At 42.3% G+C, this 16,564-nt stretch overlaps 1 protein-coding gene and 1 long non-coding RNA gene across 11 annotated transcripts in view; one reads left to right on the top strand and one right to left on the bottom strand.

Annotated features, from left to right (window-relative positions):
- tns1b (tensin 1b) overlaps positions 1 to 16,564 on the bottom strand; it is a 217,505-nt gene that overhangs the window by 17,885 nt on the left and 183,056 nt on the right. For 8 of the 10 annotated variants that reach the window (XM_028590951.1, XM_028590956.1, XM_028590947.1 and 5 more), the window contains 5 exons: positions 11,738 to 13,228; positions 10,178 to 10,258; positions 7,119 to 7,312; positions 6,886 to 7,024; positions 913 to 1,008 (listed from right to left, as the gene is read on the bottom strand). In XM_028590951.1, coding sequence (XP_028446752.1) covers positions 913 to 1,008; positions 6,886 to 7,024; positions 7,119 to 7,312; positions 10,178 to 10,258; positions 11,738 to 13,228 — 2,001 coding nt within the window. The remainder of the gene's footprint in view (positions 1 to 912; positions 1,009 to 6,885; positions 7,025 to 7,118; positions 7,313 to 10,177; positions 10,259 to 11,737; positions 13,229 to 16,564) is intronic. The other 2 variants (XM_028590950.1, XM_028590952.1) reach the window with 2 other exon arrangements.
- Positions 8,992 to 11,415, top strand: LOC114563938 (uncharacterized). Its single transcript, XR_003693704.1, has 3 exons — positions 8,992 to 9,220; positions 10,148 to 10,365; positions 10,656 to 11,415. It is a non-coding gene; the product is annotated as an uncharacterized LOC114563938 (long non-coding RNA).

The raw sequence follows: 16,564 nt of genomic DNA on the forward strand, positions 1-16,564 counted from the left end.
ATTATCCCTCCATTGATTCTCGGTCATATTTATTCGGCCCATGGGTCGAAATTAGAAGGGCTCTCTATTACAGGTAATGTCAACGGAACTCAATACTACTAAAGATTCTCCATAACTAAAGATGGTCGCCAAATGGTATGAAACGGTACAAACTTCCTGTCTGCCGTGGCCTCATTTAAAGTTTAGTGAACATCATGTGGATGGATAAAAAGTTATATTTGCATAGATTTACACTTTCTTTTTCTAATATTAGATATTTACACATCTAAAATGCATATTTAGCATTACAAAAAATGTTTGGTATGAAGTTATGTGAACGGTAGTTGACGTTAGCTTATCTGTGTTGCCAGATCTGGCGAGAGTTTGGTCCTGAGACAGAAACAAGTCTCAAACAAAGGTCATTTTCTCCGGATGTGTCCATCTGAAAAATTGCCATTTTAGTGTCACAATGTTCGGGAGATATGTGGTTTGTAAAAAATGGATCTAATATTTGCTTTGGTGACGATGGGGCAAAAGAATCGGTCATAATCTGTTTACACGTTCACTTCTCCCAATGGAATCAATAGACTCAGGACCTGCCACTGGTCTCCTAAAGTGACACAGATACAGGAAATGACACGGTTCCAAACCATCTCTGATAATACTAGCCATCAGTTGTACACACAAAGAGAGTGTAACTATTTTGAGAGAGGTTAACGGTTGCCAAGCTTGTTGAGTTGGTACACTAGCTGCTCCAACCATTATATCAATTTCATTACAGTTTTGTGTTTCTCAGCTGATCGTACTTAAACAAATGAAGCCCTTCTTTTATAGAAAAAATGCGGATGTAAACAAAAAATGTTCGCAGCATTATAAAAGAATAACTACTTGGATTTAGTTAGTTTCAATAATGAAGTGAGCGTTCCAACCAACCTGAGCCTGTTTGATGGAGCACGATGTCTGCTGGGTTGTGGGGCTTCAGACCCAGGGCTGACAGTGGAGTCTTGGCAAGACCAGGGGGGGACCGACCTGAAGAGGAGGGGACACTTATCACCACGCAGCATCATACATCACTGACATCTTGACAGCTGCTACCTGTTGACACAGTCTAACAATCATTTATCTTTTTGTTTTGTTTTTAGAAAAATTAATTCATCAGAAAATGATGCCAGAGTGTACAAAAACAACAAATCATTATCAGTATTTCTGTAAGGCCTGCTGTATATTCTTATACAGGGGTCTTCAACGTTTTTTAGGCCAAGGACCCCTTAGCTGAAAAGGAGACTGAGCAGGGACCACTTACTATATATAGTATTTTAATTGGGTAAAATTGAGTTGCAACTTAAACTGGGCCAACAATAACGTGTAGGGCACCTTAAAAATTGTTTATGGTGCATACAATACTAAGATTTTAAATAGAAATTGTTGGCATATTTATATATTCATACATCATGTTTTAATGTTAAAATATGGCACAGTGAATCCTTAGGCTTAAGTGTATCTGTGGAAGGCTACCTTAACTATAGGCCAGTAAGCCGATCATCAATGTTGTGTAGAAAAAGATGTAATGTAATAATATGTTGGATTCGTGTACATTTTCAGAGATTTCCCTTCTTTTTTTTTTAAACCATCAAAACAATAATTTGGTCGTCCCCCCCGCGCCCCCCCGCCCCACACCCCGCAGCAACTTTAAGGACCGCCTAGAGGTCCTGGACCCCTTGTTGAAGATCTCTGTTCTTATATATAATACACAGGTAAACAGCTGTCAAGACAACACGGCATCAACACAGCTTAACACACAGGAGCAGCGTGTTCAGAGGGGTGCGCTCATGCTCTGATAGAGGTGCCAAACATGCATGGGACTGATCACCGGGTGACACACTGGCAGTGACACCCCCTCACTCTGCCAACAGCAGAATAAGGTGTGTGTCAAACACAAGCAGAGCTGGGTCAAACTGAACAAAGGGGACTTGGTTCCCCAGGAACTCGTCATGTTACAGGAGAATGTAGTTTGTTGTTGATCTTTTACATTTGTGAGTAGGGATGTAACGATACACTCAACTCACGATTCAATACAGGATTTTAAGTTTAAGATACAATTTGCTTGGGCGCCTGGGTAGCTCACCGTGCGCCCATATATATAAATATACATACATATACATATATATATATATATATATATATATATATATATATATATATATATATATACAGGGGTCTTACAGGTCGGAGTCGATATATATATACAGTATATACATATATATATATATATATATATGTATATACTGTATATATATATCGACTCCGACCTGTATATATCGACTCCGACCTGTGGCCCTTTGCTGCATGTCATTCCCACCCTCTCTCCCCTTTAATGTCTTCAGCTGTCCTAAAATGCCCAAAAAGTAATCCTTTAAAAAAAAAAACATACGATTCTGTTTTTTTTTTAATAGAATGAGCTGCAGACAAACGACTGAGATGTGTTCTCTTATCAAAATTGCAACTGAAATTGTATTTTATCTTAACCCTCCTGTTGTCCTTTTTATTATTTTATTATTATTAATTTTTAAAACAAATGCCACATCGAAATAACTAAAGTAACTCAAATAAATAAACTAAGAAGACGTTGTGACGTCTGAAGTCAAACAAATGAAATCAAAAGTAGGTTACGCCTGTTGTAATCTTTACACATTTATAGATTTTTAACCGATTCACAATGCATCGTTACATCCCTATTTGCGAGTTTTATAGACTCTTAGTTTGTTATAGTTGTACATTAGCAACGCCAACATCCCTATAGTATATTCCTTTGAATCACATGTTGCCACTGAGTAATTACTGTAAGAACATTCACTTTGACACAGTCTCTGCTACATTAACACCAGAGGGAAGGATGAAGGAGTAGAGTGTGTCCTCACAAGACACTACTGTCATTACTAGAAACATCCTAACTGTGAATGTGCTTTCATTCAAGGTAACTCGTCCCACTTCCACAAATCTGTCTTGCACTATTAGTCTTCCTTTAACAATGCCAACCACTCCTTTATTCCCCTCCAGCGTAAACACCAAAAATCATGTAGAGTTAGAAAAAAACCTCTTGTGATAACAATAAGAATCACAATGAGATTTATCGCCAAAGTAAGTTTTCACTTGCAAGGAATTTGCCTTGGTGTGTTTGGTGCATACAGCAAACATTATATAACAATCACATAACGAACACATACTGTATTGCTAGCACAATTAACCAAAGGACAATACATAAGTGGCTGGGTAATACGACTGTTGGGGGGAGGGCAGAGTGCTGGTTGTGGTGGAACAAGGCAGCAACAGGAACCCATACACAAGATGACAAGAGCAACACAGAGAGCAGCAGCGGCTGGGAGAGTGGAAGCATGTATCTGTGCTGTTCATGGATGTGTCTATGGCTACATCTACACTAGTACGTTTTTATTTTTAAGCAGCGTTTTGAGACAAAAACGATCTCCGTCCACACAAGAGTTGTAGCTCCAGTGGCAGAGCTAATCTTGGTCCATATTAACACAACTCATATCGCATGACCATCGGTTTAAACAGCAAGCAGATTGTTACTGGTTTAAAGTAATGCCAATAAACCAGAGCACATTTTTCTCCCAGACCCTCCTCGGCAGCGTGGAGGAGGGTCTAAAGGGTCTAAAAAATCATGGATGTGTATGTTGAAAATATAGAAAATACTTTGGAGAAAGACTAGGTGGAACTGTTACTGAAAGGTATGTAAGTCTACCAAACCGATAAGACTGACTGATGTGCATCGTTGTCTCCAAAGATCTCCGTTGGTGCCCGTGCAGACTACAATGTAGTGTATATATGGACGACGTGTCATCCACGGGATTCTGCCAGTGCTGCCGGAAGTTCCGCCAGATATCCCTCATTTCGGCCGGATTTCCGTCACCTTACACTTTCTTTATTTTGGAATTCTAAACTCCGGTCTATTCGGAAACATCCTCTGAGCTACAACCGACAATCAAATTATGTTTTTCTTTTTTTTTTGAGTAATATTCTCATCACACACTTGACAGCGATTTTAATTCCAGAGCTTGCCTCCCTTCGTACACATGTTCCACCAAAACAAGTTCCCTACCGAGGCTATTTTGCAGAGGCGCCGTTGCTATGTCCATAGCTTAGTGCCCCCCAAGACGATTGTGATTGGTTTGAAGAAATGCCAATAAACCGGAGCACGTTTTTCAGGAATGTTGTGTGGGAGGGCCAGACCCTCCTCCGCAGAGCTGTGGAGATAGGTCTGGCAATGCGAGACTAAAACGCAACCCCCAGTTTTAATACCAAAACGAGGTCAGCAGTGTATAAAAAGTCTCAGTTTTAAGGGCTCGAAATGCCGGAGTAGTATGGACGCGAGGCGCAAACCTAGCAAAAGATATGCGTTTATTAAACCAATCAAAGCGGAGTAGTGTAGATGTAGCCTATGGAGTGTTTGTGTCTGTGCGTGTTGACACTGAGGGTAATTTCCGACTATGTCAATTCATGAAAGAAGAAGTTATGACCTGTTTTTGACCCACATGTATCTCTCTGAGACTTGCGGCTTGTTTACTGTTGAATATGTCTGACGTGTATGGGTGTGTCCATTGTGTTGCCGGTGCTGCTCTCGTGTGGCTCCCATGCCAAAGCAGTGCAGAACTGTGATAAGTGAAGGCTAAAGCTCACTCGGGCAGAGGGAAGGGGCAGGGATTGGGGGATTGGGGATCCATTTGGCTGACGTTGTGGAACAGTGGAACTCCGGTAGAGAGACGTGCATCCTCTACTTACCAAAGAATCCAAATCAATTCTTTGTACTTGCAACCTAGATGCCTCACATTTAATTGTGGGTGGTGTGTGTCGGACAGGCTAAGTGAACAGTTGGGAATGTGATTTAAGGGACACACTAATGAAGATGACGGTGCATTGGGTAGTAAAGTAAGTAAATCCGGTGTCACATGCACTAAATAATTAGCTAATCATGCACCTTTAACAAGTTTTGCAAATAACTGCAAAACTAATCTCAGTTAACTGATGACAGTTAACTACAGTTGGTGCTCAGCTGAGAAAAAGAGAATCTGGTTTTGAGGTTTTTTAAAAACCCAAACAATGAAGGGCCTCGCATATTTTCTCACAAATGCATATCCAATGCAACAAAGGGATCTTAATTTCAGTTCAAGATTATGTGTTTATCTCAGAAAAGGTAACCACTCAGCGTCACTGTGTACGCAATGTTCCCCCTATGAAGGGAGGGAGGGATGTTATGCCACAGAGCGGGTGTTAAAAATATGGTGTGAGTTTTTCTGACTAACTTTTATGGGTGTGCCCCGGGGAAGATAGGCAAGAGGACTGGATGAAATCATTGGTCGAGCTGGCAAACGACGCGTTACCTAATACACAACTCTTGTTTTAGCGTGGGGGTGTATGTGAGACTGAGAGAGGGGGTTGGGAGAGGGCAGGATGTGGAGATGGGTGTATGTGTGTATGTCTATCTTTATCTTTTCTATTTTCTGGACTTGAATATCATAAACATGTATTTCCTGTAAGATAAATGTATTTCTTCTTCGAAAAGAAACAGGCTGGATAGAAAAGTGAGATGAACATTACACCTGATCAAGCAGTAGGCCACACTTGAATCTACACCAAACTGACTTTTTTTTCTTTTTTCTGTCTCTCTTCCCCTTTTTTCTTAGTCTGCGTCTAACTGAATGATGACTGCAGACATTCTTGTGAGAAAAGAAGGAATCAGTCTTTACGAGATGTGACCGCTCAGGCATTTTGATGAGCCAACACGAGGCCACAACGCCAGAACGTCCCACTCGTACATTGGAAATGCAGCCCATTTACAATCTGAATGAAAACGAGATGAGGTAATAGTCGAGATATTTTTTTTCACTGCTCGGAATATGTGGTACCAAATGAAGTAGATAAAGAAATGAATGTAATTCAAGATAAAGTACCTTGAGCGATTGCCAATAGTCTCAAAACATGATTTCCTATGGTAAATTCAGTATCTCAAGTTAATCTACATTTCTGTTGTAAAAAAAAAAAAAAGACATTCATAAATTGATGAATGCTATGTAACCTTATTATTAAATTAAGCCATTTTAGAATAAGTGTAAGCACACAAATCTCAAGATTAATTTCACAATAAGGATGATACCATAGAGACAGAGCACATTTAAGTCCGGTCCCCACCGGAGGGGAAAACAACTCTCCGCTCTCCATTGACTTGTCGATTCCCTCTGCTAGCAAACAACAGAAAAAGACATGTAAGCTGCTGTGTAATAGGGGGGTAACGAACCCATAACTAAAGTTTTTATAAGCTGCCGAACCAAAAATCCTAGCTTTTAGGAAGATAAAACTGGATACAGATGTAAGGAATCAGGAGGAAGAATGGGAAGACTGTGGTATCCTGACACTAAGCTAACGTTATGTGTAAATAACCAAATGTCAGCTTTAGGCTAACTATCTGTAAGTTAAGCTAAAGCTTTTTGATACGTGGATGATGAATCAGAAAACTACGTAGCTTTGTGTTTGCAAGTGCCTTAGCTTGCTAACACATAGCTAACTTTAGCTTACTAAGAGCTAACTTGTCCTCTCTGCTGGACATAGATGGCTAAAACAATCCTTTGAAATGCTTAAATCTGATGTTTGTAGCTAGCTACATGTACACGCACTTTGTCAGCGTTTCGGCTAACCTATCGTATATTGTGGCTCTGATTGTTTTCCCCTCCGGTAGGCGTGACTTTTAGAGTATGGCGCGATGTGCTCTGTCTCTATTATCAAATACAAACTTCAATGTTAAGATTTGATATAAATCGTGTTCTCATTTGGAATATCTACAGTAACTGGGCCTGAGCTCCACAGTGCCGTCTGTCAGCCGGAGGGGGGACTTACACAGGTTGAAGTAAGGGGTTTGCGGCGAGATGGGGAAGGCAGGGGTTTGGGGAAACACCTCACCACCAACTACGGGTGTAGGACTGATGGGGCCACCGTCCATCTCCTCGAAGGCCTCACGGTAGCTGTGCATGTGTCTCTGAGGCGCAGGAGAAAAACACATGTCAATGTACAAAGAAATAAAAAAAAAAGGCGGGAAAACGTGTTCCAAAATTTACTAAGAAAGTCTTTACCTCCTTAGGCCGTCCTCCGGGGTTCATCGCTATGGCGTTGACAAACTCTGGAGAAACACAGCGGACAGGTGACCGAAGTGGAACGTCAGGAGAGGGATCGTCCTCAGGGCCGTTCTGGTAATGGCCGTCGCTGGCGATGCGATGGCGGGGCAGAGTCGCTGGCTCGTCCAAAGACACGGCACGGGCCTGGACACCTGAGATGACACGCGAGGGGAGTGTTACAATTCAGCGAGGGGCGGGTCACTGCTGCACCACTACACCGCTTTCCTCCAGCAATGCCACCACTGTCATCAGAGGTTAATGGTCGTCGGCCACTGTGAATGCTCACTGCACAGGCCAGACAGAAGGCTGTGGCTCTTCAAACTTTTGAATTTAACATGCACAAACACACAAGGTTAATGAAGGGTTAGCTGCTGATCAAACTGAAGCCCATTAAGTCGCGAGAATTAAACAAAGAATTGATCTGATTCATTAATAAACCCACTCCATGATATCCCTAACAAAACACACAAACTGCTGTAAGTGTTTCAAAGTTTATGGAAATTCTTGACCTTGGAAATATGTTACATAAAGTGACATACACCGCTTCTAGCATCAGCTCAAACTACGCAACTATTTTTTGGAATGCAAGGAGGAAAATGTTCTTTTACACAAATGATTTTTTTGATACACTGGTGCAAGCTGTATGTTTGTTATCCAATGTGTCAATATGGCCAGATCTGGCTGAACCTCAAAGCAGCCAGTAAGCTCATTTCGGTTAATCTGGTTTGAACTGAGAGAGAGAGAGAGAAAGAGAGAGAGAGAAAGCTACCAGCATAAAACAAACAGGATTTGGATTAAGAGTTTTATGCTTAATAGGCGATGCCATTGACTGGCGGGTGGAGGTAGCAAAGCATGAAATGCTGGCCAAAGCTGCACGGCCAATGTGAAAGCCGATCACTGGCTGCTCTGTGCTTTGGAACAAGATGAAGGTTAATGAGAGAATGAGGAAAGTACAATAGGTTTAAGAAACAAGTGGGGAAAATTGGGGATAATAAATCCTGTGGTGTTGTTTGTGCTCAGGCAGAATACCCTGTGGGGTTTCTAACTGTTACTTTCTTGGTGTTTCAAATTATGTCACTGTAACAGTCGGATGAATAATATGTTTGATAAATCTGGAGTTTCTTTCTTAGAGCTCCTCTTTCACACCTATGTGAGCAAATGGCTTAGACAAGGGGGAATGATCTCACAGAGAAACTGAAAACTTTTTTTTAAGGTCACTTGATAGTGACCTTAAAAATGTGACTGACTGTGCCAGTTTGATTGATTTGACTTTTCCACATGAGAGAAAGACACACAACCCTACGAGCCTGACCGTTATGGAAACGTGACAATATTAATACCCCCTTTCCATCGCTTCACTTTGAAGCAATGGTGCAAAAACCTGGCCAAATATTTGAGGAGGAAATGAAGTGATAGCAGCTGTGAAAATCCAAACAGTTAAATAGTTAGGAATGAAGTTAGCTGCCATTGCCAACAAAGTATAACATCTGAAGTGTTAAAAAGGAGTTTCTCTACGTTTCCTTACCTCAAAGTCACCTTCCATGTGTTTTGCATTACCATTATCAGAGTATGGTTAATAAATCAATGTACTTAGTATATATGTGCATGTAATATTTTTACATATTAGAAAGAAATCAATGATAAATAAGTGCAATAGCATTTGATGGGATGCTTGATTTATCTCCAGCTTAAATAGCTTGGTGTTGGCAGTGTGGTGGTTAAAAAAATCTTGAAACTGGCTGCTTTGAAAAGCATGTAGTCAACACCCCCAAACAGAAACACACCCACCATCGCGCCGAGCCTAGAAACTGAGAGCCAGATGTACCCACGATGCACTGCTCAGCAACCGAGTACTGTCAAACACTGCGCTGTTGCCCTAGCGACGGCTAATGGTTTCCAGGTGGGAAGGCTGGAGATTCTCGAGGACTGACATTTCTCAGCTATTTAAAATCCACTCATCATGTGGATGAGCATGCGGCTGATTCCAAAAACATAAATTTGATAAGTTTTTTTTTTTTTTCTTTTAAAAAGGAGGGAAACTAAGGAAGAGGTCATCTAAGGTAAGAGTGAGGAGATTGCATTCTTGGGAAGGTCACTTCAGATCAATAAGAGAACTGCATGTAATAGTTTCTTAATAATCTGGTGTGTGAATACTACTTGTAGAATAGAAACAAAAAACTTCATTCCAACTCTACAATCCAAGATCTTCTCAGTAACATTTAACTTTGACCTTGTGTTGCACCACTAAAAAATGATATTGCTGTCCAGTGTAGAGAGGCCAGACTGGCCCTTTGACACCCTAGGGCCCTCAACAGAACAAGCCTGTCTACATTGTGGTCGCTGTGTCCCAGTGGACACATACAGCTTTCGTTATGTTTCCAAGTGGGAGTCTGGTCTCTCTCCTAGATTTGGTGTCCTTTGTCTGTCTTTGTAAATCTTCAAAATAGTGTGAGTGAAAAAAGCAGCCTTGAATGAAGCCAGTGTATCCAGGCCTCGGTATTGTTCCCAGAGTTTGGCAAAATGGATCTTGTGACATGCACTCTCCTGGCAAGGGACAGAGCCTCCTTTGTGCCTCCCCTGTCTCGTTCTTGTGAAACTTTAACATTATCCAATCAGGTCTTTTTTTTTTTTCCTACGCCACAGTTGAGGTAATTCCCTAACCTTGAGGTTGAAATTTGCAACTCAGAACAAACAGGAATGGAGGGTGAGTATGTATGCAGAGAGGAATCAGTGGTTACATTGATGATGTTGATGATGATGACAGAGAAAAACATTTTTATGTATGAAAGGGAAAAAGAGAAAGTGCAACAAAAAACGCAATGCGTATCTGTAGACGGAGCATTCAATTATTAACCAAGAAATGAGAAAGGATTAAATGCAAAGCAAAGCCCACTGCACTCAAAGGCAAAGTAGATACAGACTTGAACTTGGACTACTTGAAGGAACACTAGAAAAAAAGGACCTTTCCCTTTTTTTTTTTTTTTAAGTGTTCCTTCAGACAGGATGGGAGAACCAACCCGAGAGGGAGCGAGAACGGCGGTGCTCAGACTGAGAAGAGGTCATGCTGGGGATGACACTGTGGACACGAGCCGAGTATTCTGGGTAAACAGATGGATGATGAGAGAAAGAAGAATGATGATGACAAAAGTAAAAAGGAAAAAGAAAACAAGCAACACATGGTCCCGCCTAGGAAAAGAACAAGAAGGTAACTCACAGATAGTTTCCATGTACTATAAAAACACGCTCAGTCCTGTTGCCAGTTTGGAAAACATAAATGCTAAACTACATAAAAAACCATAAGTGAGATGGTTTTGTCTTTACGGTCTCCAAACAAGCATTTAGTATTGTGTAATGTGGACAATTGCTCTACATTTAAATGGCAGTAAAGTGAAGTGAGCCGTATTGTTGATTCTAGAAAACCTCTTGTTGGAGTTTGTTATCTGAGGGCTCAGCTATCACACGCTGCTTTATGTTGACTTTCTTGCTGCTCTGCAGGATATCTGATGTACTTATCTCGGGACAGTCAACCTGCTGGACTGGAGAGAACACTTCCTGTTTGAGCCTGAGTGATGGGGACTGATGAGGTGACATTCAGGAAATGAGATCAGGACAGAGCAGCGTTTTTCTGAGAGACACTGTGTGTACAGTGCAAGGCCAGGGGCATCAAAATTACTCTTCAGTACGTGTTCTGTCCTGCATTTTCTGCCACAAAAACAGTGATTACACACAACTGGTACAATGAATAATAGCTAGTAAAATGAGCAATATGATATTCAGAATTTAGCAATGACCATTAAACAAAAGCGTAGTATTGTGTCTACTGGATAATGGATTGGTTGTGGAAATAATAAACCAAATGTAGTGTTTGGGTGCTTCTTGGGAGAAGTCCCAAGACAACAACAGAGTACAAATCTTTAAAATAAAGGAGCCACACAGACCCTAGAAAGGGATTGCATGAACTGTATGTAAAATGAGCTTCCATGACATAACTATGACAAGACAGGCTGTATTTCTCCATCTCGTCATGCTATGGAAAACTAAATAATGGGGTTTCCTTCTTCTGCGAAGTGAAGGTAGTCAGGTAGTCACATATTTGACCTCAGTAGTCTGTCAAATAGATCTTAACGTAAACCTTATGAATGAAATCAAAACATGTTTTAACTTGTTTTCCAGCAGAAGGTTGTATCTAGTAGTATTATTAAAGGGTTGCCATGGGAAAAACCAAAGATAAAATCCAATATTCCCACAAACTGTAGGGGGGGGGGATAACATGCAGCAAAAGGCTGAGGTCGGAGTCGAACACAGGCCCGCTGCGTTGAGGAGTAAACCTCTACAGTATATATGGGCGTCCGCTTTACCAACTGAGCTATCCGGGCGCCCAAAATGTTGGATTTTAAGGTTGGTTTTACCCCAGAAAAACATTTTATCATACCGGGCAGACTATATAAATCTATGAGATCACGTAAATATGTATGAAGATGCAACCTGTTGCTGGATAAAAGATAATTCTTTCTTTAAATTGAAGGTGCTGAGGTCATAAATGGATCAAGATGAAATAACTTAATGTGAGATCTTACCAGCCACTCTTTGGGCCACCAGACCTTCAACGTTGAACACTTCATCTTGCTCACTGTCTCTTGGCTGTGGTGATGCTGAAGCAGCACTGGGGCTTCTCTGGGGCTCAAAAACCTCTGCAGACTGGGACAATGTGCTTGGTGGGTAGCTGTTGATGGGCTTGAGCTGGAAGTGACCAGCTATAGTGGGGGAGGCTTGTGAGGAAGGACCCGTTCCAGCCCTTTCAGTTGTGTAACTCAAAGATCCCTGCACAGGCACAGACTCTGGTGTATTAGCCTTCCCAGGTGACATCTGAGCCGGTGACATGGGGCCACCAAAGTGGGTGTGAATGGCGGCATCCGCCTGGGCGGAGGGCCTGGGTTGGCTCTGGGAGAAGGATGGCTGGGTGGTCACCACAACATTGTTTTCCCGGAGTGGAGCAGTTTGGGACTTTGGCTCCAGTGGACGGCCTGGTTCCAGGTCCAACATGAGGAGATTAAGGGTTTCAATAGATTGCTCAATTTCTTGCTGGGAGGCACTGTGGCGATGAGGGAACTGTGGGAGGCTGTGGTGGGTGGGCATCACTGCTACAGAAGGAGGTGGACTAAAAGTAAAGCCATCCGTTACTGGCTCATCTGTTACGCCAAACTGCTGCCACACGAGACCCCGCTGGACGGCATCCCTGCTACTGGTGGTGCGCGTGGGAGCTTGTGGCATAGAATTTGGCTCAGCACCAAATGACTGAGAGCGGTACAAATTGCCGTTCTGCGTGGCAATGTAATCACCCGAGGATTGGGCTGAATCACTTTGGGTCAAAGTGACAGGTTTGTTGGCTATGCCAACCTGTGGCTGGATGGCTTCCAGATGCTTTTCTGGGACACTGCGCTCCAGATACGGCACATGCTCCTGGCCATTTACATGTGACCCAGGCTGGTAGTAAAGATCAGCCGGCGTAGCCCGACCATCTGTGGAGGAAAACGTCCCTAGACTGTCAACACTGTTGCCCTCTTGACTGGTAGGCAGCTCATCATCTAAAATGTCCGTCTCACGGTCAATGCTATTGTGCCCATTGACATGGACCTGGGCAGGGACCAGGTGAAGCATGCCTCCAACAGCAGACGTAGGGGTGGACAGGTAGCCCTGTCGATGCATGGGGCCCTCCAAGCCACTCAGCAGCTGCTCCAGCTCCTGTTTCTCTTGGGGACTAATTGGTTGTTGTGCAGTTGGGGCGTCGTGATGGACTGAGGGTAGCTCCTCGCCTACAGGAAGGTGTGCCTGGCTCACTGTAGAAGCCTGAGTGGCTGCTGCCGCTTCATCAGTTCGGTCAGTTTTGATGGAGGCAGTAGAGTTTCCTGAGTCGCTGCTCACTGACAAGGCATGGTCAACCGCAGGAAGGGCATGTTCAACAGCAGTGGGTGGGAGGCCATTCACTGTGACCGTTCCTTCAACAGACTCCTTTTTGCGAACTTTGGCGTAGAGGCTGCCGTCCAGGGGGCCTTCTGTATGGATGACTTCTAAAACAAACGAGAATGACAAAAGCTCTATTAGAATTAGATTAAGCCAAAGATGACAATCAACAACCATTCAGCTTTCCACTAAGGCTGCCTCCTCTTAGTCCATTAGCTGACTAATCGGTCATTTTGGTCTTAGTCAACTAAGAATTTTTTAGACAAGAACTGATTTTTATTCTTTTGAATTTATGGGCATATATCTGGTAAACAAAAACTTATAAAAAAATGTATTGCATTTTGCATGATTGTTTGTGGAGAAACTAAGTTTTACAGATCTATGGATTAAATCAGCTAATCGATTAGTCGACAAAATCATTAGTCGACTATGAATTTCTTTAACCGAGGACAGCCCTACTTTCCAGAATCCTTTCATTTTCAATCACTCAAGTATCTTTAGAGCCAAAGTACTTTGGCTATTTCAGAAATAAATGTGGATTCTCTATGCACACAGGATTCATCAAGACACTAGAGTCAGGAACTATCATAGAGAGAAGCAGGGGTATCAGGAGATTGTGTGGGCGTGGCCAAAACAGCTGCAGTTAAATTAAATCCTGGCTCATGTCCACCTATTCTACCAGCTTCAGGAAATGAGTAGGGTCTGTGGCATGCACTGTGGAAAAAACGATGAAATCACAGAAGCCTGCACTTTCTCAAGCCATTTGGATTAATCGGTGCCACCTTAGGGATACGGGCATAACAGAAGAGGAATCAGTTGTTGATTTTATTGTTGATCCCCTGAACTGTGAACAGGACAAGCTGGTTTAGAAAACGGATGGATGAATGGACATCACAGACTTTAAATCGACTGATTTGCTCACTCATAAGATGGAATGCTGCAATGCAGATGGTGTTCATTGAACACAAATGCACATGCTCGCACGCTGTACATACACTCATGCACACACCGCCACAGCAAAGTCCAGTAAAGAGGAAGTAGGGTGCCCCAATGAGAAGAATTTAGTCATCACTGGAAAATCAGCCTCACTGAGAAAGGAAGGCCTCGAGGCTTTTCCTGGCTTCCGAAACCCAAAGCAAAATAAAATCTTGACATACTGAGAGTCACACTAAAGAGGTTGAAACACACACACACACACACACACACACACACAAGCTTGTACTGTTTTCTGCCAAGGTATTGTGCAGGCGTCAGATAATTCCTCTTCTACTGACCATTAAAGTTCCCAAGAACTAACTCATGATGAGGCTTGTCCTGATAACCCAATCAGATTCTACAGCTGGGATAGGAGCTGCACAAAGAAGCTGTCTATGCCTCTGGAACTTATAGATAGTTCCATCTCAGCTTTAGTGAATACGGGGCTCTGTAATGGAGCTTGGTGGGCGTACACAAGCTGGGTACTGCAAGGTCTCCTTGGCTGGCCCGAGGCAACTTGCCAAGGGAATGGCGCACTGGGGCGACCGCACTGTCAGACTGCTGATGGAAACAAATCTGGTGGCTCTTGGTCACAGGCAAACACAGTGTATGTTTTTCTGCTGCTAATCCAGTGAGTTTGTTTTGATTGGTACATTGGTGGACCACATGTGGGAAAAAGAGGCTATGTTAGCTTCTAGCATGTCCGATCTAATAATGGCCTGCATGCCATTTGGACAGTGTATCTTCAGTGTCAGTACCTGTGGTCTAGTCAGCTCAGTATAGTTGTCATCATTAGGGATGTAACGATGCATCGTGAATCGCTTAAAAATCAATATAATCAATAAAAATAAAGATTACAACTGGTTGAGATTAAAAAAAATTATCTCCATGCAATTTTTAAACAGCCTAGGGCATAACTTTTGATTTCACCTGTTTGACTTCTGACGTCACTACGTCTTCTTAGTTTATTTATTTAAAGATTTCTTTTCTATTTAGTTATTTTGATGTGGGAATTGTTTTTAAAAATCTAACTTTTTGCTGAATTTTTTGTCATTTAAGATTAAATAAAATTTCCACTGCACATCTGTTGTTTTGCCGTTTATTTAAATAAAGGAATACTTTTCAGCCATTTTTCTGCAGCTCACTCTGTTAAAAAAATTGTGAGAAAATGGTATCGTGAACTAATCCCGAATCGTACATCCTTAATCACCATTACCATAGTAAAATATAGACCATAGCCCAAAAAACAGACCAATTATCATGCAAACTTTCCGATTTCTGGTAGCTGTCAATGTGAATTCTCCACTAAATCCATAAAACCATCTCCCCTGCAAAGCTATTTGCTAAGACAGGAGGCTCCAAATCAAGTCATCATAACACATTTATATAGCCCATGAAACTGCTAGTATCAAGTTTGGGGCTGCGGATGCATTCCCGTCCACATGAGCACATAAACACACACACACACACACACACTTTTAATTCATCAGCCATGCCGGTAAACATAGACATAAGTCGTGAAAGAAGAGCTCCCCTCACTTTCTCCATTTCAGCACCTTTATAGTCACCTGCCCCTGGAGCCAAATGGGACTCGTGCAATTAGGATGATCAGTCACACAGTTTAGCTGACTTCACACCGGGAATGGCTGAATTACAACACTTCAAACAAATCACCTTAAAGTAAGTCAAAGCCTTGCCAAAAAAAGAAATAAGCAGAAACCCCTCCACAGGAGGAGGCTCCCCTACCTGTGTGAGCAGTGGACAACCGTACAGTCCCAATCTAAACTGAAAAAAATCCCTGCAGAGTATCCCCCCGGGGTGGGACATGAGGGATTACAGCAAGAGTTGGAGGAGTGGGTTTTGGCTACTTCTCCTCCTCCCTCTCCCTCAATAGTTGTGTGTCCGGATCAGGAGAGCTACTGCTGCTGCTGGCTGCTCAGTGGCTCGCGCTAGTCTAAAGGCTGCCCCTGCTGTGTGTGTGTGTGTGTGTGTGTGTGTGTGTGTGTGCATGTGGGAGGTCTGTCACAAAAGCCTGTTTGACGGTAGATGTGGGATGTGGGAGGTGGGGGGGTAAGGGACCATTGAAATAGACAGTGGTGGAAGAAGTATTCAGATGAGGCAGTCCTGCATTGAAAATGTGACTTAAGTAAAAGTATGTAAGTATCATAAGGAAAATGTGCCTAAAGTATTAAAAGTGAAAGCACTCAATGCAGAAAAAGCTATTCTGTGTATGATCGGCTAATCATTTCATCTGGACTTGTAGGCCGTTATATTGTTGGGTAGTTTCATTTATATTAAAACATTGTATTTTATAAACTACATGTGTTTAGTGTGCAAAAATCTAAAGTAACTAAAGCTGTCAGATGAATGTAGTGGAGTAAAAAGTACAATATTTCTCTCTGACATGTAGCGGAGTAGAAGTAGAAGGTGGCATGAAAAGAAAAGACTCAAGTAAAGTACAAGTACCT

The sequence above is a fragment of the Perca flavescens genome, chromosome 11 (genome assembly GCF_004354835.1).
Source record: "Perca flavescens isolate YP-PL-M2 chromosome 11, PFLA_1.0, whole genome shotgun sequence".
In the NCBI taxonomy this organism is placed as follows: Eukaryota; Metazoa; Chordata; class Actinopteri; order Perciformes; family Percidae; genus Perca; species Perca flavescens.